Raw genomic sequence first — 23,222 nt, forward strand, 5'->3', positions numbered from 1 at the left:
TCGGGAAAGCATCAGGCATCTAGGAGAGTAGACAGTATTTCTGCCATAGAAGTGGAAAAAGCATAGACATATTCTCATTTCAATGCAACTCATGCTAACGAACTGGGCAAAGATGAGAGCTTTCAAGTTTTTTCAGAAGGAATGTCAAGTGTACTTGAAAATTAGGTTAACTAAAAAGGCTTATTGCATGGGAAATGGTTAAAACTGGTATTACTAAACTAAAGAAAAAATGCAAAACCTTTTTTTTCTTACAGAAGAGTATAAATGTTTATTTTCTGTATGATTTATTCTTCTGTCCTGTTTTTACAATATAGAAAAGTGTACTTTTTGAATAGCTCTAGTAAATATAATCTTTCTACTTTGGGATGTAAATAGGGCTTAAAAATTATATACCGAACCCTCCCCAAATAATCTTTTAAAATTGGTGAATTATGTGGCTATTAACTTTGTTCAGCGATGTGATGTAAAAGCCTAATACAAAGGTTGTTCAGTGAGTACCAGACAGAAGGAAGGGCGTGATACTTCAGGAAGCTTCTGAAAAATCAAAACTAGTAGCATTTGATTGCACCTTCAAATTTTTACAAGCAAAACATTCTTAAGCAATGCCATCATACATAATCTACAATTATAATCAAAAATTCACAAACATTTTGCACACTGTATATAAATACACATCACAATGGTGCAATTAGAATTAACACATAATATATACAAAATGAACAAAGTTCAGGTTTAGACCAAAAACTTATTGCAGTCTTTTGAAAAATAACTTGATTAGATATTATTTTGTCCTTTTAGACTAATTTACATTTATACAAAGTTTACTTCGACACACTAGACTGAGGTGCTAAGAATGTCTGCATTATCTACATTTAAAGTCACTGCCCTATAATTTATAAATCCACACTTTAAAAGGAGGATACTTTAATGAATAACGGAATCCTCTTTCATTAATTTCTATTGCCTGTATCTTTCATGTTCATATGAACATATATACACACTTACTACATACAACTATAAAATCCTTGTAGGAAGGGTAATAATAAGCATAGGCTAATAGTTACCGAGAACTAAGGTACCTTGCAAAATGCCTCAATTCCAACATAGTTTGCCCCCTTGTCATAAACTCAAGAATCCTACTACAATAGGCTCTTAAGATCATACAGTCTTTAGTTACTGAAAATGATTTAGGTTATTTCTGCAATTATGAGAACACACATACCCCAGCTTATACCAAATCATTGGCTAAAAACAATGCTGAATTAAACTGCCTTTATAAAAAGTAGCTCACTACAATAGTGAAAGCTGCTAGGAGCCCATTTCAGTAAATTAGGTAATACATTGATTCAAATTTAGTTCCAAAACTCTACAGAGAACTGTGTGGATAAAAACTTCATCATACATGATCGCACAGCTTTGTGTTCTTGCTTCTCCATCCAAGTCAAATTTTATACTTGATGCTTATGAGTCCTATATTATCTTGGCATAAAATGTTTACTTCAATTCACACAATCTCTCATTTTAGAAGTTATCAATAATGACTTCGACAATTATTGTAAAATATACCACTTCCTTCAAAGAAAATGAAGATATTCCAGAACATGTTAGCCATTCCTCATCAGAGACATACTGCCCATCATCTGAAAATTACTGTCCCTTAATATTTTGTTTTCTTTAAAGAAAATACAACTTTCATATCTGAAAAGTGTGATGGGGATTGTTCCCCTTCCAATTTCCCAAAGACAACACAGTATTCCAGAATCCACCCAAAAAAAGCTGATTTTTCTTTAAAAGGATGGTGTTTTCTAGACAAAATATTATATGTTTCATTAAGAATCTGGTTATGTGGACATTCTACCTGTGAATATTCTAGATCTGGAGCCAAAGAATGGGTCCTACCCACGCTGCTTTGGCTCTGTCTACTGAACAAAGTCATACAACACCATACATTATAAAGGATATTACAATAATTTATGAATGTACTTTGTCAATAGAATCAGAAGGACAGAACATCTAATTCTTAAGAAACCCAAGCAAATTAAAAAATATATAATACAATAAAAGAAAAAATTTTAAAGAAAAAATTTAGAAGGGACAGAGGCAGAATTAACTAAGATTTAAAATGTACTAATTTCTTCATTTAAATTTTCTTCTCATTCAATACTATAGTTTCAGGTCTCTTAAAACAAGGGCTGAGTTAAAATGCAGTAATTGTTAAACTATCTTCTAGAAAATCCAATGTCCTGGCACCTTAGATTCTCTGTGCAGTTCACGTCCGTCTTTTGTGCAGGAGTTAGCAGTGCATGGCACAAGGGTCACTTTTGGCTTTTCCTGCAGAGTTGATGACGCTCATCAAACACCGTCCAAACTCCTCAAGTATCATCCGCTCTGCCGCTGCCTTTGACTTCCCCTTCTTGTCTGCCTGCTCTGCCTGGGCAAGAAGGCAATTACACGTGGCTTCAGCTACTTCCTTAGTTACAAATGTAAATGGCAATCTGAAATGATTTTCGAGAGAGAAACACAGATGATCACGGGGTTGATAAGGGATTCCACTGGTACCTTCATGCTGCACCAGCATAAGGGACATCAGGGTTGTGAGTTAAACACATCCTCAAGGGCTCTAAGACACAGTTTTGCTCTCAGTGAGCGTATCTAAAAAGATTTACCAGGAAATACATTTAACATAAAAAACAAGATCTACTTCCCAGACAATGTGTCTGGCTAAAGAGAAGATGGAATCCTAACCTATCCTGGGCATTTTACCCCTCAGTCTCCCAGCGTGCGAATACCCCACCAGTGCTGTCCTGGTCTGGTGTCCTCCTTCTGACACACAGAGGGATTCCATGAACCTTACTGCGAACTAAAAGAATTACTGAAAACAAGGTTCTACCACACTCCCTTATATTGTTAGAAAGAACAAACAAAAGCCGGATGCCTGGCACACACCTTTAATCCCAACACTCAGAAGACAGAGGCAGGAAGATCTCTTCAAGTTTGAGGCCAGCCTGGTCTACAGAGTGAGTTCCAGGACAGCCAGGGCTACTACACAGAGAAACCCTGTCTCGAAAAAACAAAAGGAAAAAAAGAAAGAAAGAATTTCAGGTATGGCATCAACAAAATCAAGTAAGTATCCTGGCATAATTTTTCAGTTCTGCCTTTTTCTTAGTATGTTTTTGTGAAATTGTGCATGCACGTGTACATACATGCACATGTGGAGGTCAGGAGACAACGTGGGTAGCATTCCTTGGGCAGTCTGCCTTGTCTTTCAAGGACTCAACTGGCCTGAAACTCACCAAGTCGGTTAAGCTTGTTGGTCAGTGAGCCCCAGAGATTCCCCTGTCTACCGACCAGAGCTAGGATTAGTTATGTACATCACCACATCAGCTTTTTTATTGTTTATTTGGTTTTTCAAGACAGGGTTTCTCTGTGTAGCCCTGCCTGACCTGGAACTCACTCTGTAGACCAGGCTGGCCTCGAACTCAGAGAGATCACCTGCCTCTGCCTCTGGAGTGCTGGGATTAAAGGTGTGCGCCACCACTGCCTGACAAAATGCCCAGCTTTTTAAATGTAGGTTCTGGGGATCAAATTCAGGTCCATCTTTATTGAGCTATCTCCTAGGCCTTATACAATTTTTCAAAAACATAGCTTTAATTATAGTGTGTAGTGTTTGTGTGCATGTGTGTGTATGTGTTTGTGTGCGCTTGCATTTCTGTGGGTTGAACCAGGACTTCCTCACACACACAAATGCTCTATCATTGAGCTATAACACCAGCCCTATAGCATATAGTTTTGTGTTTATACTTCCATCATGAACATTTGGGGGGGGGGCTGAACTGTTTTACTGTAGTGATATCTTTAATATCCAGAGGTTAGATTTAGTAATCTTAAAGTATCATTAAAATATTTTTTAAAAATTAGGTATCTGCCCCTTTTTACATACTTCAGTCAAGAAAGTTTTGTAAATGATACTTCCGTCCTAAGAGGCTGGGGTGATGGCCAGTCTGATAACCAAAGTTTTATCCCTGGGCATAAAAGGCAAAAGGAAGAACCCACTCCAGAATCCTCTGATCTCTCTCTCTCTCTCTCTCTCTCTCTCTCTCTCTCTCTCTCTCTCTCTCTCTCTCTCACACACACACACACACACACACACACACACACACTTACAGGTAAGTTGGGTGTGGTAGCACAGTGTGTAACCCTGGCACTCAGGAGGCTGAGATGGAAGGATTACAAATTTCAAGTCTCGTATGGGTTACATAGTAAGATCCTGTCTCTAAAAATTAAAACAAAAGGAAAAAAACCTAATAATCAAACAATTTTATACCAAAAAAGCACCTCACTGTTACAAATATTGAACCTTTCTTTAACATAAGTATTTAATAGGTCAGTTCTCAACCTTCCCAGTGCTATGACCCCTTAGTACAGTCCCTCATGGTGTGGTGACCCCCAACCATAAAATTATTTTTGTTGCTACTTGATAACTGCAATTTTGCCACTGTTATGAATTGTAATGTAAATATCTGATATGCAGGATGGTCTTAGGTGACCCCTGTGAAAAGGTTCTCAAAGAGGTCACTACCTACATGTTGAAAACCTCTGTAATAGATCATTTACAAGATTCATTCTCTTAATAATTTCTCAAATAAATCTCTAATACACTGACTAGTAAAAATCCAAGTCCAAATGACTGTGTTAACAGCAGACCTTGAAAATCACTGGCAACAGAAATGCTTCCTACAGTTACCAGAAAGCTGAAACCAGAGACATAGAGTGCTTTTTCCACCAACTAAGAAGTAACTAAGATAGAAAACACAGGTCTACCTATTTTTGTTTTTTCTTCTTTCTCTCTTTCTTTCTTTCTTTCTTTCTTTTTTTTTTTTTAAGATTTTATTTATTTATCATGTATACAGTGAGTGTTCAGCCTGCAGGCCAGAAAAGGGCACCAGATCCCATTACAGATGGTTGTGAGCCACCATGTGGTTGCTGGGAATTGAACTCAGGACCCCTGGAACAACAGCCAGTGCTCTTAACCTCTGAGCCATCTCTCCAGCCCCTTATTCTTATTTTTTTAATACAGGGTTTCTCTGTGTAGCTTTGGAGCCTGTCCTGAAACTCACTCCGTAGACCAGGCTGGCCTCAAACTCACAGAGATCCACCTGCCTCTGCCTCCCGAGTGCTGGGATTAAAGGTGTGTGCCACCATGCTCGGCTGTTCTGAGATGAGGTCTTGCTCTGTTGCACAGGCTGGCCTGGAACTCCACTGCTTCCTACCTCAGCTCCTGAGCAGCTGTGCCTACTGTCTGACTTAATCATTGTCTCTACTCCAGAGTTCAGAGTCCAGTGAAACAGAAAATAATGAGACTACACTGTTCCAGTGCAGGGTGGGAAAGTCTAAGAACACAGACTCGTCCCGAGAACTAAGGAAGTGAGGAGGAACAAGGAAAGAAGTACAAACACTGGGTTCCTTCCAAGTTCCTCAGATCGCATACTTACCTCAAGTCAGCAGAGATCCAGTTAAGAGCCATAGCAAACTACAACACTTCTGTGCACTGTACAACAGCACAGACTCTGACCGTGCTTGCTCTTCACCTCACTTAAAAGGTAAGAAAGGCGGAGGGAAATGGAAAATTCAGGTTGACAACAGCACAGAGTCCGAATTTAACCTTGTCTCCCTAAAAAGAAACCTTACTAAAAATGACCGTCTGAGAACCAGATAAAAAGGCTTTGAGAAGTATTGACTCACTTTCCTCCTCCACTGTTCAGAGCTGGGGTCGGCCTCGTCAGCAAGTCTGAGATCTGAGAGGATAGCTTGGTCTTGGCTGCCGTCTGCTGCTGGACCCTCACTTCAGCAGCATCTGCTAAGTGCATCAAGGTCTTCCGTTCTGGGCTTTCTTCAAAGTTCTTACAGCCAATGCATTTGCAGATTGAGGAACACATTATTTTAGCCTGAAAGATTTACAAAATGGAAGTTTCCAAATCAAAAGCAGAAAATTGCTGTAAGTAGGTTGTTCCGCAACAGGAAAGTACTGGCATTATCTTGTCAGCTGAGGTAAGCTTCGATGGAAGTATGCTCTGCTAACAAAGGCTGTGTCGGTGGATGAATCAAGGATTAGCTGAGAACACTGCTTCACTCCAGGCCTTCCAGCTCTCATCCACTCTGACTACAGATAGGACTAACATTTTCTCCAGAATGAATATAAGTAACACATGAAAACATTTTAAAAAGGTCACTAAGAATCCAACCTCAATCATCACCATTAACACACCAGTGACCTCACACTTAGGCAGATAAACTCACAATTTCACATTAAAGGGATTTCATGCCTGGGCTTGGTCAGATGAGGCACAAAGACTCTCATGAATTTGAGGCCAGCCTAGGCTACAAGTATGAGAGCTTATCTCAAAAGGACAAAAGGAGAAAAGGGGGATTTCATGCGTTGGCTTTTCCTCCTTCGTTCAGTCTCAAGCCCTTGGACAATCCAAAACCATAAACCAGTATGTTCCCCTCTGTAAAAATATAAAGTATATTTACATAAAGACACAGACTGAAGCTAGGTAATGGCCTACATCTATAAACTTAGCACTTGGAAAACAGAAGCAGGATGATAGTAGTTCAAGGCCAGCTTGAGCTATGTAGTGGTTGAAGGCCAGCCTAGGCTACATGAAACCACTTAAAACACACACACACACACACACACACACACACACATAAATAAATAAGCCCGAAACCCCAAACCTTTGGTGCAAAGAGCAGCTGACAAATACAGAACTCTCTTTCCGCTTGTCTTACAAAGTCACCGCCCGCTCTGCTGCACCTCCTTTCCTTAACTTCACAACTCTGTCTCCTCCAAGCCACCCACAGGGCTGGCCCTGGCGTGATGTGCCATGGTTTTGGGTCATTCATCCCCTAGTGGGTGTTTGTTTAAGTTCTTGGGGAACAAAGCAATTCATAAAAAGGGTTGGCATTTATTTATTTGTTTGTTTGTTTTGGAGGGAGGAATATCCAAATACAACTTCTATTTCTCTGAACTAGATTTTTTAGAATAGACTCTAGGTCAAAGCATATGTGTACTGTAAGTGAAGTGGTGAGGTTGATTCTCACACCTCACCACCAATGTGTACATTAAGGCTTTCCAGTATTTCCACCAATACAGGCACTATAACTCTTTGTACTATTATCCAAAATAATTTTTTTGATTATTTTTGATACAGGGTCTCTCTACATAGCTCTAGGTGTTCTGGAACTCACTCTGTAGATCAGGCTGTTCTTGAACTCACAAAGATCCACCTGCCTCTGCCTCCTGAGTACTGGGATTAAGGTGTGCGCCACCATTCTGGGCTTCCAATGTGATGAGGAAGGTGTAAACAGCAAAGCACAGCCGGGCAGTGGTGGCACATGCCTTTAATCCCAGCACTCAGGAGGCAGAGGCAGGTGGATCTCTGTGAGTTGGAGCCCAGCCTGGTCTACAGAGCAAGTTACAGGACAACTAGGGTTGTTACACAGAGAAATTCTGTCTCAAATAGTGTGTATGAGTGTTTTGCCAGAATGGATGGATGTATATGTACCCTGTGCATTCCTGATATCTGAAGAGGCCAGAAGAGGGCACTAGACTGCCTAGAACTGGAGTTCCCTATCTTTTGCTGACTTAGGGCTTTTGTTTCTTTGTTGATTTTTGGGAGACAGGCCTCACTATGTATCTCTGGCTGGCCTGGAAGTAATATAAAGCAGGCTGGTGCTGAGTTTCTAGAAAGCCATCTGCCTCTGCCCCCCAGTTGCTGTGATTAAAGATGTGTGCCACCACATCCGCCCAGCCTCCCTTTTTTATTTTTTGGAGACAGGGTCAGAGCTCAGGAAAGAAATTATAACAATATGCTGTTGTGGGATATTCAATCACACTGTAAACCCCAAGTTGCATTTGCATTAATTAAATAAAATCAACCTTGGGTGAGAAGGCTCACTAGTTGCTGGCTCAGAAACTTGTTGACAGAAAGTAATCTTAGAGAGCCACAGGGAGTTTGGAAGATGGACAGAGACACACAGAAGTGGTAGGGAGGGATGGAGCATGGCAGTCTTTTTTGGTTTGGCAGAGCACTAGGATGCTTTCTTTCCGAGACACTGTTGAAGAGGGAAGGTCAGCTGGTTGCTCCTTACGCTCTCTGAGCTAGCAGGTTTTCACCCCACCCTCTGACTCTCCAGTCTTACTGGTAGTTAGTGAAAAACTACAGATGGTGGCAGCGGCAGAGGTGGATCCTGCAGGATGTAAAGTCCTGGGCAGCTGCTTGAGAAGTGGCCAGTAACTGCAGAGGCACAAGCACTGGCTGAAACAGCAGTAGGTTCAGATGCAGCCGATGTGCCAATGGGAAAACAATATGTTATCTATTTAGCTTTGTTAATTCTGCCTCCCCAGAAGTCGAAGCAGAGCTGGGTAACACAAGAAAGAGCAGAAGTATTTAAACAGCATGCAGAGTCACACATAATCAAATAATCCTTGAGGACAGGTGAGATAAACTTGAATGTGTTGTCCAGAGGTAAACCAACAGGACCAAAAACCAATTCAACTGCATGTCAAGGTATCAACAAAAACCTCAAACTGCTGAAAACATCACCAATCCAACTGGCCAATTAACCACTGCTACTCATTACTTGATATATTCCTATTTTTTCATTTTCCTGTTCTTTTTGTAAATGAGTTTTAGAATGACAAATCAGTTGTTAAGCAGAGTGTCTGTCGGGATATAGTTGCTAACACTTTCTAACCACCCCACTGTTTTTTCTGCTTCTACTAATCTATAGCCTGTTACCAGCTCAACTGAATGATTATGTTCACATACTGTGAGGTTCACACGAGCGAGCTTGTCCTGACTGCTCTGTGCCATAGACACAAACGACTGTGCCCCTTGGACTTCGCTTTAGAGCAAAGCCTGTCTTCTCTTCTTTCTGTAGATTTGCTCTAATGGCTTTCAAATCCAAAATGGTCCACTTGTTTCATACATATTCACTCCAAGTTTTCTATGCCATGGTTTATATACACAAGCCAAATGTTTTATGAATTAGTCCAATGAAAAAGCAAAAGTATTCTAGCATTGGCTGGAAAACTGGCTTGCTGGATTTCAGGAAGTCACAGAATTAAAAAGGTCCTATGCTTTCCACTTCAATTGACTGTGGGATGAACACACTAGTTCCTACCTTGAGAGAAACTGACCTTTTGATTACATTATTCATTTTCGATAAATACATACAAGCTGGACTTGTACATTCTGGGCAAGTGCTCTACCAACCAGCACTTGACTTTTTAAATAGTAAATTCACAAAGAACACAGCACACAAAACCTTAACAGGGTTAGTTTTATATGGGAGAAAGTAATGGGAATGCAGGATATATTTTCGAAGGAAGGGTGTACCCATGAGTTGTGTGATTTTGCCAAATGAAAGGCTAGGCTTTCTGTCAAGATTGGGGGTGAGGAGAGTTCCCCTTTGAAAATGACATTGAAAGACTGAAAATATAGAAGAGCTAACTATAGGAAGGACTCAACCAAAGGGTTAATATCAGGTACAGGCAGACTGTTACACTTAAGCTTTGAAAATAAATAAGTTTAAGACCCTGTCTGGCCAGGCGGTGGTGGCGCACACCTTTAATCCCAGCACTTAGGAGGCAGAGACAGGCGGATCTCTGTGAGTTTGAGGCCAGCCTGGGCTACAGAGTGAGTTCCAGGCAAGGAGCAAAGCTACACAGAGAAACCCTGTCTTGAAAAAAACAAAATAAAACAAAACAAAACAAAAAAGACTCTGTCTGAAGCAAGAAGCAGATGATTTTACACATGATCTGTAAAGACAGAGCAGCAAATACATTCTCCAGAGAGAGAAAACAGCAGGCCCAGAAACAAACCCAGCTGGACAAGCATCATGGAAGTAGTGAGCAGGGATCCAGTGAGCTCAGGGTAAACGGTAACTCAACTACAACAAGTCATGTGCTCCCTCCTGCAGAGCAGTCCTCCTCAAGGGCCTAGTTAGTTAGTCAGGACAACCTTTGATGTCAGGGTTACCCAGAATGCAGACGACTTGGTGTCCATACATAGCTAAGAAGTCCATGGAGGGAGCTGGGTAGTACTGTACGTGGTCCAGAAGTTCTGCTGCAGGCACTCTGTGGCGATGCTACCATTTTAAGTGAGAAATTAGTATACTGGTATTCTGATTCACACACTCGAGTAATGACCATTAATTAAGTCAGACTTGTAGCTCAGATAATGAAAGCGACCCCCATCTGGAATGATGAGTCTAAGGAACGGCTCTTCTCAAGCCCTGCCTGGAAGGTGCCAGTCTTTCCTCCAAGGGCCCTGCACTAACTGCATGTTTACAATTCTAACAGCACACTGGTTTGCCAGTCGTGAAGTAACATTTCCGAAAGGCGGCTGGATGACCTCCACCAGCAGCGTCTTACCTCGTAGCACTCACAGTAGTTTTTCAGACATCCTGACCGTTTGCAATTACACCCTTTGCTGTGCCGCCGGTCAGACTCTCCCTCCTTTCCCTTCCCTATCTTCGGCTTGAAGGCTTCCGGATTTCTATCAAGGCATGCCTTTGGAACAAACAAACACCAACGGAGGTTAAACCATAGATTCAATTTAAATATTTCAAAAGTAAAGAAGTGGTATTTACCTTTGTAAAACAACCGAGTTCTTTAAAAAGAGGTAAAAGGAGATTTTTGTAAGTTAAATGAAAAGAATCACCTTTATTGCCTTTTGTCTTTCATTTTCATGTTCCAAATTGTTGTAACAATTGGTACAATTGCAGTTGTTGCAAAACTCACCATTTGCAAAGCAATCACAGTATCTGAAGATAAAAATCAGTACAAGATTAAAAAGTCATTTTAAATAAAATAGCAAATAATTATACATACACATACCTTCTACCTCTGTGATAAATGTCTTACATTTTAGGAATGGACTCAGAGCTCCTTAGACACAGGATTAACAACCGCATATACAGATTGTCAATCACATATGAGAGCTCAAAATCTGAGCCACCAACTCCTGGAATTTCATCCCAAAAACCTAGTCCAACTAACAGATGCCAACACAAGAGCTATGTGATTTGATGTGCCCTAAAGTGAGTTATTTCAAAGTCCTGAGCAAAAGGAGACTGGCTTCATTCTTACTACAGACTCGCAGGCACTGGAGTAGTGCTGCTTGGGATCCCAAATCTCCAATAGAACCAGTACATTTTACTGAACTTGCTCATGTCAGATCTTTTAGTTTAATCCTAATGAGAAAATTAATTATCTAATTAACTTGTTTGTTTTTTATTTATTTTATGTGTTTGAGTGTTTTGCCTGCATGTATGTGTGTGCCTGGTGCCCATGGAGGTCAGAAGAGGGTGTCAGATACCCTGTGATTGAAGTTACAGGTGATTGTGAGCACCTATTTGGGTGCTGGGCTTGTGCAAGAGCAACTAGTGCTCTTAACTACTGAGCCAACTCTCAGGCCCTCACTCAGTGACTTTAAAACTACAGTACTTCCTAGCTGGGGGACCACATAAGGTTATAAACAAGACCAAACTTGTTAATAATGAGACATAACCTAGGTCTTATTTTGCTGGGTCCCTAGGCCCTACTCGTTTGTGTATGGAAAACTCTAACATTATTTTCTTCTGTTTTTGTTTGTTGTTTTTACAAACAGAGTCTTACACTATGGTCTAGGCTGTCCCACACTCACTACCACAGATAGGCCAGGATGATCCTGAACTCCTGTCCATCCTCCTGCCACAGTTTCCTCGGTGCCAGGATTATAGGCATAGGCCACCATGCCCGGATTATCTTCTTCTAAATCAATGGAAGGATAGTTTTTATGCTACAGCATGTGTTCAACCATTCACATTTAAGTTTATTTAGATCTCTCCATCTATCTATCTGTCATCTAACTACTTACAGGGTTCCATGTAGTTCAGGCTAGTCTCCAGCTCACTATGTAGCTGAGGATCCTTCTGATTCCATTGTCAAGTGCTAGGATTATGTGGCTTGTACTACCATGCCCAACTAACTTCATTTAATTTTAAGAACATTTCTAGGTGTATCAAGCAAGCAAAGAATAATAAATTACTCACAATTTCAAACACAGTGACTTTGTACAATTACAGGGTTTTCTGGGCCGACTGGCAGACTCTGATGGGATTATGCTATCCAGAGACACAAAAAAATAATTTCAATTAATTAAATTACTTAAAACTAGAAACAACTTCAATCTATAAATTCCTCCTAAAGTAAAACAAATAGATGCATCCATTTCTAGCAAAATTTTACTAGATTGTTCCATTTACAATTTTAAAAATATGATCAACAACTGCTTGTCAAGAATACGTGACACACATTCTTTCCTCTAAAGGAACAGAGGTTGAAAACAGCCCCAAAGCTCCTCGGGTTTACTTATGAAAGGAAAGCAGGAAGGAGAAGCTGGTGTGTGGAAGGACAGGGCAGCAGGGATGGACTGACCCCCTCTAACTAACTCCACACTGCTCACAAGCTGCTAGAGCAAAGCAGCAACCAACAGCGAAACAATGACAAAAAGCCAAAGCTTAACCCAGTGAAAAACAACAGGTAACATCACTTTACAATGTTCAGAGTGAGTGGGAAAACATGGTAAAACTGGCAAAGCCATAGGGCGTCCTCACTGATGCTCTCCACACTTGTTCACTTGAAGTATTTCAAAACAGAGTCCTTTAGACAAATACACAGCTTTAAAGGGAAAATCAAATGCAACATATTTGGAATAAATCTATTAATGCTGTGCTTAAACTGACTTAGTAACTGAATTTACATATTTAAAAAGTACTCACCCATTGAATGGAAGCCTTGCCTGTGTCTGGATACCAGATGTTCCAGTAAAATTAGAGTTGCTTGCTATAGATACATATGAAGACTGCTGCAACTATTGGCAAAGAAATAAATTCATATAATATTTGCAAAAATGGATAGCACTCTCAGACATAACAATGAGTAAGAAGTATGTCTACTCAAAAAAGGAAAAACAATGGGGGATTTCATATAAGCCTCATGGTGTGTTTCCAAAGACCTCAACTAATACTAGTGAAAATGCATGAATGTTTTACAGCATTGAATGTTACAGATATTAAAAAAAATACTTCACAAAAGACTCTGTCAGGATTATAGGAAATTCTAGGTGAACATCCTACAGGTACTGAAATAACATGTCCTAACTTCTAAGATAGGCACTGTATTATTCATCACATCACAAACAATGAAAAGGGGCCGTCCATGCACAACTTCTATTCTGCAAGGCTGTGTAAGCATACGAAATGTCATGGAAAAAATACTGAACTTTTGAAAACCATAGCCACACAAAATAGAGTAAATAGCAAAGAACACATGTGGGTTTTCATTGTCTTGTGATCAGAACTCATCAATTCAACAGTTTGGAACACAGTGCTCATTGGCTTGATCCAGACACAGCAGAGGAAAGCTCCATCTGCATCTGCTTCCTGTCACCAGCACCCCCAACCCAACTTGACAAGAGGCAATACATGGCTTCCATTCCAAAGAGGGGCAGAGAGCAGGAACAAATCACTAAAATATGACATCTTGGGGCAGAGATGGCTCAGTGGCCAAAGTGCTTGCCATACAAGAGAGAGGACCAAGACTTGGTGGCGCACGCCTTTAATCCCAGCACTTGGGAGGCAGAACCAAGCAGATCTCTGTGAGTTCGAGACCAGCCTGGTCTACAGAGCAAATTCCAGGACAGCCAGGGATACACAGAGAAATGCTGTGGTAGTTTGAATGCAATTGGCCCCCATAAGCTCATAAGGAGTGGCATTATTAGGAGGTGTGGCCTTATTGGAGGAAGTATGTCACTGTGGGGGTGGGCTTTGAGGTCTCCTTTGCTCAAGCTCCACCAGTTCACTTCCTGTTGCCTCTGGATCAAGATGTAGGACTCTCAGTTCCTTCTGTAGCACCATGTCTGTCTGCATGCTGCCAAGTCCCACCAAGATGATAATGGACTGAACCTCTGAACTGTAAGCCACTCAATTAAATGTTTTCCTTTATAACAGTTGCTGTGGTCATGGTGTCTCTTCATAGCAAGAGAACCCTAACTAAGACAAACCCTGTCTCAACAACAACAAAAACCCAAACAAACAAGAAAAGAGGATCAGAGTCTGGATCCCCAGCACTCATGTAAATGCCCAGCAGTTGTGGTAACCCAACTATGGTGATATTTTATTTGTGCTGAAATGTGATTTTATTTGTATGTTAATAAATAAAGTTGCCTGGGGGTCAGAGCTAATAGCAAGCCATAGCAGAAGTCTGGCAGTGGTAGCACACGCCCTTAATCCCAGTCACATGACAGGCAGATTCATGTGTTCAAGGACACAGCCAGCATGGAGACACATGCCTTTAATCTCAATACCAACCATAGAGATCTGGAGGTCTGTATAGACAGGCAGTGATGAGGAGGTCATGTGGTTAGGTTTACAACCAATGAGAAGGCAGAACAGAAAGTCAATAAAAAGACAGACACACAGGAAGTAGGTCTCTTTCTCAGGGGAAGGACAGCAGTGGCAGCAAGGGGTAAGAAAATGGTCTTGGTCTTAGCCCTTGGCTGCTGCTCTGACTTCTTAGGCTTTTAACTCTGCATTTGGCTCTGTGTTTCTTATTTAATAAAACTGTTCAAAATTACATCTACACCCAACCAAAATTACTGTGCTTGGAAGGTGGAGGCAGGACCCCAGCTGGCCAGCTAGATTAGGCGATCTGCCACATTCTGAGTTTAAGTCAGAGACCATGCCTCAATATAAAAAGTGGAGAGGGATGGAGGAAAACACAGGCTTCTGGCCTGAACACGTGAGCACACACATGTGATACACCTGCAGACATGTGCCCCTCATGCATGCACGCACACACACCACACACACATTCTCTCTCTCTCTCTCTCTCTCTCTCTCTGTAAGATATGAAACCTTTGCTGAAAACAGTGGCTCATGCCTATCCCCCCATCCCAGCACACTGAAGGTGGAGGCATGGTGAATTCCAGGCCAGCCTAGGCTAGAGTGTCTCAAAAGAAGTCCCCAAGAAATGTGAATTTCAGCTTATTTTCAAGGGTATGTGCAGATGAACATTAGTGTGGGCACAGGTTTTCCTAAATCACTAGGATTCTGATTTTTAATGTTAACTCTTTTTCTTTTTTTTTAAGTTTTTCAAGATAGGGTTTCTCTGTGTAGCTCTGGCAATACTGGAACTTGCTCTCTAGCCCAGGCTAGCCTGAACTCACAGAGATCCTCCTGCCTCTGCCTCCCGTGTGCTGGGACTCAAAGCATGCACCACCACCACCCATCTTAATGTCTACTAGCTCTCTACTCTATAGTCTTGCCCTCTCAAGCTGTTCCAAATTGCCCAACTTGTAATGATTTATTTGGTTTCATGTGCATTGGTGTTTTGCCTGCCTGTGTGTGAGGTGTCAGACCCCCTGGACCTGGAGCTACAGACAGCTGTGAACTGCCATGTGGTTGCTGGGAATTGAACCCTGGTCCTCTGGAAGAGCAGCCAGTGCTCTTAACCACTGAGCCATCTCTCAGCCCCAAATTGCCCAATCTTATTTGTGCTATATATTTCTAAATTCTAAACAAAGAACTAAACTCAAATGTTGAGTTAATATTTCCACTTTTAGGAAGAGCTATTTCAGCACAGAGCTGATGTTTATAGTAGCCTTATAACACAGCAGAGCTAGCCATTCTAACGCCAACTAGCCGGTCTGAAGCATTCGCCCTCCATTCCCACGTACCTGGGTAACATACTGAGCCGGAAGCACCGCATAGCCCACATTCCCTGTTCCCGGAGCCGGTGCCAGCACAGTGCCTGGTGGCAGGTTAGTGAGGTTGGGCTGGATCTGAGGCAGTGGAGTGGCCGGCATGATAAGCCGTTGCTGTGGCTGGTTAGTAGTTACAATCTGTGAAGTTGAATTGATTGGTTTTGGAACAACCTAAACAATTAAAAAAATTTTTAAACAATTAAAAAAAAAGTTTTTAAAGGTAAATTTGTGATTATATAATAAAAAATCAATTAATTAAGCTGCTCAATTTAGTATAAATCTCCTACATATAACTCTTTTTTCCCCCTCTGTGTAGCCTGCTGGCCTAGACCTCCTTTTGTAGACCAGGCTGGCCTTGAACAGCCAGAGACCCTCCTGCCTCTGACTCCTGGGAACTAGGATTAAAAGCATGTGCCCCCATGTCCAGCCTCTTATAACTAAATCTCATCTTTGAACTTAAAACTCCAGCTGCCCTTTGGGAACAACTGAGAAACGGTGCAATCCTCACCTGTTTAACGGCCGGAGTCGGGACGAACGGAACTGACATCCGTACGGGGGTTGTGTTAACAACCACTGGTTTTGCTTTTTAAAAGGGGAGGAAAAAAGAACAATTTATTTACAAAGAACAGTACTCAAGACACTTAAGAATAATTCTCCTTCAAGACATGCTTAAGAAACAGCTTAAAGCATTCCACTCGATTCTCATTTTGCGCAATCTTTAATCAAGCTAGTTACCTTCCTTGGGAGGCAGAGGCAGGTGGATCTCTGTGAACTGGAGGCTAGCCTGGTCTACACAATGAGTTCCAGGCCAGCCAGGGCTACATAGAGAGACCCAGTCTCAAACAAAAAGCAAACAGACAAAAAAGGGAGTTCCCTTTCCAAGGTGCTTACTCTAAGGTGAGTAATTCACCCAGCGGAGGGACTACCCGCTGAAACTCCTTCTGCCTGTGCTCACCACACAAGCAAATATCTGCCATTTATAAATTCAGCTAAGTACACCGTTCCATGCTACTATTCCTAACTTCTGTGTTTTAATTCAAGCTGGAGAAAAGATCATGTTTGTACAACTCAGTATTTAAAATCGACAACAGGGCAAAAAGAGTTCTTGAGCTGGCAAGATGGCTCAGCAGGTATAGCGGACCCCATGACCCATATGATGTCCCCGGGACCCATATGATGGAGGGGAAGAACCAGCTCCTACAACTCCGACACATCCATGTGTGCCCATGCCATGCACTCATGCACACACACACACACATGCATGTGCACATACAACACACTCATGCACCAATAAGCATAGGCACACACAACAATCATGAACACATTCATTCACACACACACACACACACACACACACGTGTACACACAAACATACATACATGCATACATGTGCATAACTACACATACACACACTCAAATATATGCATACACACTCACAGGAATGTATACACACACACATTAGTAATTAGAAAAGAGTAAGTTCTAAGGTCAGAGGATCTAGTGGGTTGAACCCCAGTTCTTCCACTTTTAACTGTGTGTTCTCTTTGCCTGCGATTTTGAATGTAACTACCCAGATGGAAATATAAGGATTAAAAATGTTAATTCATTAAAGGGGACTAAAATAGTTTCCACCAAATAGCAAGTATCCATAAACATCAGTTATCAACACTACTACTAAGTAAATAACCACTGCTACTAAATAAATGATATTCTGGCCAGTGCTCCCCAGGAAACTAAAATATAAAGCATTTGTTCTTAGGATTATATTGTTGAACAGATTAGGCAAGCACCCAAATAAAAGAAAAACTACTTAAAATTTCTTTAGATTTATCTTATTGTATCAGTGTTTTGCCTGCCTGCTTTTATGTCTGTGCACCACATGTCTGGTTCTAATAGTGTGTCAAATCCCAGGAAAGTGGAGTTCCAGACGATTGTTGAGTTGGCACATAGGTGCTGGAAACTGAACCCAGGTCCTCTGCAAGAGCAGCATGTGCTATCTGGACTGTTGAGTCACCTCTCAAGACCCACAGGAAAACGGAAATCATAATCATACAAGTACTTTATAGAAACTGAGCAGATTATATTTATGAGCATGTGTGAGCGTGTGTGTGTGTGTGTGTGTGTGTGTGTGTGTGTGTGTGTGTGTGTGTGACAATAATTAAAGAAATAGAGTGCTGTGGAATGTCGTTCTGTATGCTATGAATATGTGTTGCTCTGACTGGTTGATAAATAAAACGCTGATTGGCCTGTAGCCAGGCAGGAAGTATAGGTGGGATAAGCAGACAAGGATAATTCTGGGAAGAGAAAGTCAGAGTCAGGAGTCACCAGACAGACAGAGAGGAATCAAGATGGCAAGGCAGAACTGAGAAAAGGTACCAAGCCATGTGGATAAACATAGATAAGAATTATGGGTTAATTTAAGTATAAGAGCTAAAAAAAAAAAAAAAGTGTAAGAGCTAGTCAGTAATAAGTCTGAGCTAATAGCCAAGCAGTAATAAATAATATAAGCTTCTGAGTGATTATTTTAAAAGCAGGCCAAGGGACTAGGGGAGCCTGGCGGGACTGGAGAAAACTTCTGGATGTTTCTGTCATAACTCACATTTTCTAGAAGTCACTTATTTGTACTTCCTTTTTACTCAGTTAAAGTAAAAGTCCCTTTTCGGGTCGCTGAGGGAGTTGAAGATTAGATAGTTATAGTTATAGTTTTCCTTGTTAAGAAATTCAGAAAAGAAACTTACTAAGAGGTGTTAAGTGTATAAGTTTGAAAGACATCATAAGAGAGTTTTCTGTTGGTAATACAAGATAGGATAGAAAGTGAATTAGGTACATTTTGGACTCACCAAAATAGGATAGAAAATGGGATATTTTCTCTGAATTTGTCAAATGCAAATGGACTAGACATTGTTGATGTATTTATTGTTTGTATATATTGTATATAGTTATTGTACTTTGTGTATATAGTTTTTCTTAGTAATAACATTTTTAAATTTTTTATTAGACAAAAAGGGGGCAATGTGGTGATACTTTATTCGTGCTGAAATGTGGTGATATTTTATTTGTGCTTTAATAAATAAAGCTTGCCTGGAGGTCAGAGGAAAAAGCCAGCCACAACACAGAAGTCATGCAATGTTAGCACACGCCTATAATCCTATCACGTGGGAGGCAGGATCTCTGTGTGTTCAAGGCCACACTGGAAACAGAGCCAGGTGTGATAGCACACGCCTTAAATTCAAAACTAGTTAACTACGGAGGTCTGGAGGTCTGTACAGACAGAGAGGAAGTAACAGAGCTGGGTAGGAAGAGGAAGTGACGTAGTTGAACGGAGAGAGCAAATCAGATGGCAGAACAGCAAGGCCTATGTGTGTGGGTAGACAGGAAGTCGTGGCATTTGGAAGCTGCAAAGCTGGTGAGGTGAGGTTGGCTGGTGACTTTCCCTGTTTCCCTGATCTCTCTAAGACTTTCACCCCTATATTTGGCTCCGTGTTTTTTATTTAATAAGACTATTTAGACATTCGTCTACAATAGAGCCAATGAATTTGAGAGAAAGCAAAGGGGGATGCATGGGAAGGGACGGAGGGAGGGAAAGGAAGAAGTAAAATGATGTTATTATATTTAAATTTCAAGAAATAAAAAAAAAACTACTACCAAGAAGGTAAACAGCCTTGAGATTTCAAAGAAACAAAAAACAAATATACACCTTCGTTGGCAGAAAATGGGCCTGCGGGGAGAGTACGAGACGGGCGCCAGGAGAGGCCCCGCCATGAGGCAGGAGTGGAGGCAGCCACAGGCCGTGGCAGGGCTTCCCTCTGCAGCACAGCACGCACTCACACGTCAGTGGAAACACCAGTCTGGGGGACTTCAGGGTTAGGAGACACAGAGGACGCGGGGCAGGATGCTGAGGAACCTTGAATGCTACAGTAGAGTAAGTGCACACTTATTTTGTGGTTTGTTTGTTTGTTTGTTTGTTTGTTTTTGAGAGAGAAGAAGGTCTCTCTATGTAGTTCTGGCTGTCCTGGAACTCGCTATGTAGACCAGGCTGGTATCGAACTCACAGAGATCCACCTGCCTCTGCTTCCCAGAGTGCTGGGATTAAAGGCGTGCGCTGCCACCACCACCCGGCAAGGGCTTGTTTTCTTAAATTTAATTTTAATTTTTGAGACAGGGTCTTGAGAACTATATAGCTCTGGCTGGACTGGAACTTGCTATATAGACAAGGCTGGCCTTGAACTCACAGAAATCTGCCTACCTCTGCCTACCCCAGTGCTGAGGTTATAGACATGAGCCATCATGCCCACTCTTATTCTATATTTTTAACTCTATAGGCAATGAGAAGTTTCTAGGGAGTCTGAGGTACCTAAATATTATTACAACAGCACAAAGGAAAATTTATTTGGTAGCAGTGTGTGAAAAACAAAACAGCCAACTCAAGTTGCAAGAACCAAGACAAAGCAGGAGAGCGCAAGCATGAAGGCGTGGGTGCTGCCGGGGAGGGGGGTTGCATGCCAGAGACCTGGGGGGGAAGTGAAAGGAAATGACCACCTCACCCTCAGTGCCAGGAACAGGGTGGAAGGGAAGAAAAGGCTAGTCATTGCAGAGCTATCCGAACACGGATGGCTGTTAGACTAAAAACTCAAGGTGAGCTGTCTTGCAGAGGACAGAAACCTGATGTAGAGAAACAATGGATAAACTCAGGAAATGGTCCAGGGTCAATTAGGTATAATTATGAAAACTGCTTACTGCCATTTCCAGAGCCTTGAAGGGGGTGGGAACAGAAGACAGGAAGGATGTCACCTGGGGTTTCATTTGTGCAAGAGTAAAGCTTGGAGCCTGGTCTCGAAGACAGCACGGGGAAACAGCTGTTTTAACAATAAATGAAAAAGCCTTCTTCGTGTAAAAGGCCATCAGGATAGCAATGGAATTCTCTCTTCTTGACTCGGATGGAGACCAGCAGGCTAGTAGCTAAAGGCAGAGGCACTGATGGTCCTGGAAGACAGCTCTAAGGAGAGCAGGCTGGTACAAGGCACGCCAGGGAGCACACGCCAGGGAGCACACACCAGGGAGCACGCGCCAGGGAGCACGCGCCAGGAGCACACGCCAGGGAGCACACGCCAGGGAGCACACGCCAGGAGCACACGCCAGGGAGCACGCGCCGGGGAGCACACACCAGTGCTACAGTGAGCATGACCGCACAACTCTGCCTGGCTTGGACGGCCAGCTCAGTGGGGTAAGCACTTGCCTCCTAAGCATGAGCCCCACAGACCCACAAAAAGCCAGATGCTGTACAGTGCCTAATTCCAGCACTCCTGTAGTGAGATGGGAGGTGAGACAGGGGAATCCTGGAAGCTCAAGGAGTAGGCTAGCCTGGTGTACTGAGCAGGAGACAACAGGAGTTCTCAAGAAGGTGAGAAATGACACCGAGTCTGTCCTCTGACCTCCAGATGTGCTGTGACAAGTGTAAGCCTGAACTCACAAGTGTGTGCACACACAAAGATAAAATAAAAGAGAATTTGAAGGTGTATATAAAATATTTCAACAAAGTTACAAGAAAAATGCATAAACAGTATGCAGTGGTTTGAATAAGAATGACCCCTGGGCTCGTGTCTGAATGCTCGGCCACTGGGGATGGAACTCTTTGAAAGGACCCAGCCCTCAGCTCCTTCTCCAGCACCACGCCGGCCATACCTGCTGCCATGCCGTGCTCTCATCATGATGACAATGCACTAGCCCTCCGAAACTGTAAGCCAGCCCCAAATATTTTCCTTTATAAGAGTCACCATGGTCATGGTGTCTCTTCACAGCAGAACAGTGACTAAACACAGTGCAGTGACATTGGATTTGAAGTTATTTCTAGACTGATTCTCCTCAGTTACACCAGAGGATGAATAAAGTTATAAAAACCATTACAGGTGAGCGCTAGCAATACTGGATTTAAAAAGAAAGTTCCAATGTACACTTGACCCCAGCATCTGCTCTTTGGACAGAAGAGAGACCGGTCACCCTCCTGTGAGCACACAGAAAAGCAGCATGGATGGGATAATCCCCTGGTGCTCAGAGAAAGAATACTGAAGGGCTGTGACCTGCCCATCCCATCCATATGGGGCTGTCTTCGCCGCCCCTCCTCATGCATGCACAAATGTGTGCTGCACACAGCCTCCTGGAAAACTTAGGAACCCACATTTGCAATAACAGATCTAATGAACTAGAGCACCTTCTTGGCTCATCTATTTCAACTTGCTATTCCTTGCTATTCCTATAAAATACTACATAATACAAATATGTAGATCTCCTATGTAAAGACAGAAAAGAAAAATACAGGTGCCTATGAGAGAAACTGCACACACAGAACACGTATGTGGGTGTGTTAGAAGAGGGCAGAGAAGGGTGGAGGAGGCAAGAGGGAGGTAAAGAGGTCTGGAAGCAGGAGTCAGCCTGAGACTGTAAGGAGGACAAAAAAACGGAGTAGAGTGATGCAGAAAGAGATGGGAGCTAGAAGGAGTAAACACATTAGAATTGTGGGACGTCCAATTCCACTCCTCTCCCTTCCCACATCTACAGTTCACTGTGTTTACTCTACCAATGAATAAAACAAGCTCGTGTTACACTGGGAATGGAGTCATGGCACACTACACACATGCAAACACCCATAAAATACCACTGACTGGATCCATCCCTACTAAGTATAAGTATTGAAAACTTTAAAAAAAAGGACTCTTTTAGTTCATGAAATGTAAGTTTCATTTTCCTTTTCATTAAGAATGCTATGATAGGAGCTGGAGAGATGGCTCAGTGGTTAAGAGCACTGACTGTTCTTCCAGAGGACCTGTGTTCAATTCCCAGCAACCACATGGTGGCTCACAACCATCTGTAATAAGATCTGGTGCCTTCTTCTGGCCTGCAGGGATATGTGCAGAAAGAGCACTCATATATAATCACAAACAAATAAGTGAAGAGGAATGCTATGACAGGACCAGGGAGATGGCGCAGGGGGTGAGGTGCTTGCCACCATGCTTAAAGACCTGAGTTTGATCCCTGGAGCTCGCATAATCAAGGAGAGAACGAGCTTCCCCAAGAGAACCTCCACATGAGTGCAATGCACTTGACCCACCCTCCACGGGGAACTCAGAGTAAAAGCTTTCTGGTATTTGGTTCTTGCATTTCTCTCTGCGCTTGGTTTTGTGGTGTTGGGATCAAGCGCAAGTCCTCCTTACATATGTTAGGCAAGCACCCCAGCACTGAACCACATCCTCATCTCTTCAATTTGACAGTGTGGGAACATAAAGCACTTTTCCAAAGAAAAACAGGCTCTAAGCTCTAAGTTATTCTCAACCTTTCATTCTGCTCAACTTTTGAAAAGTAGCCAAGCACGAGAACAGTTACGTGTGTGCATTTGTATCAGGTAACAGGAACGCT

At 42.1% G+C, this 23,222-nt stretch overlaps 1 protein-coding gene across 7 annotated transcripts in view; it reads right to left on the minus strand.

Annotated features, from left to right (window-relative positions):
* Nucleotides 1-239: 239 nt before the first annotated feature.
* The window catches only part of Lin54 (lin-54 DREAM MuvB core complex component), a 73,114-nt gene continuing 50,131 nt past the window's right edge, over nucleotides 240-23,222 (minus strand). For 6 of the 7 annotated variants that reach the window (XM_028867265.2, XM_028867269.2, XM_037209219.1 and 3 more), the window contains exons 6-13: nucleotides 16,321-16,394; nucleotides 15,786-15,983; nucleotides 12,829-12,920; nucleotides 12,100-12,171; nucleotides 10,728-10,830; nucleotides 10,439-10,576; nucleotides 5,743-5,945; nucleotides 240-2,495 (exon numbers count right to left, since the gene is read on the minus strand). In XM_028867265.2, coding sequence (XP_028723098.1) covers nucleotides 2,294-2,495; nucleotides 5,743-5,945; nucleotides 10,439-10,576; nucleotides 10,728-10,830; nucleotides 12,100-12,171; nucleotides 12,829-12,920; nucleotides 15,786-15,983; nucleotides 16,321-16,394 — 1,082 coding nt within the window. In that variant the 3' untranslated portion in view covers nucleotides 240-2,293. The remainder of the gene's footprint in view (nucleotides 2,496-5,742; nucleotides 5,946-10,438; nucleotides 10,577-10,727; nucleotides 10,831-12,099; nucleotides 12,172-12,828; nucleotides 12,921-15,785; nucleotides 15,984-16,320; nucleotides 16,395-23,222) is intronic. The other variant, XM_037209220.1, reaches the window with a different exon arrangement.

Source organism: Peromyscus leucopus, chromosome 10 (genome assembly GCF_004664715.2).
Source record: "Peromyscus leucopus breed LL Stock chromosome 10, UCI_PerLeu_2.1, whole genome shotgun sequence".
Classification (NCBI taxonomy): Eukaryota; Metazoa; Chordata; class Mammalia; order Rodentia; family Cricetidae; genus Peromyscus; species Peromyscus leucopus.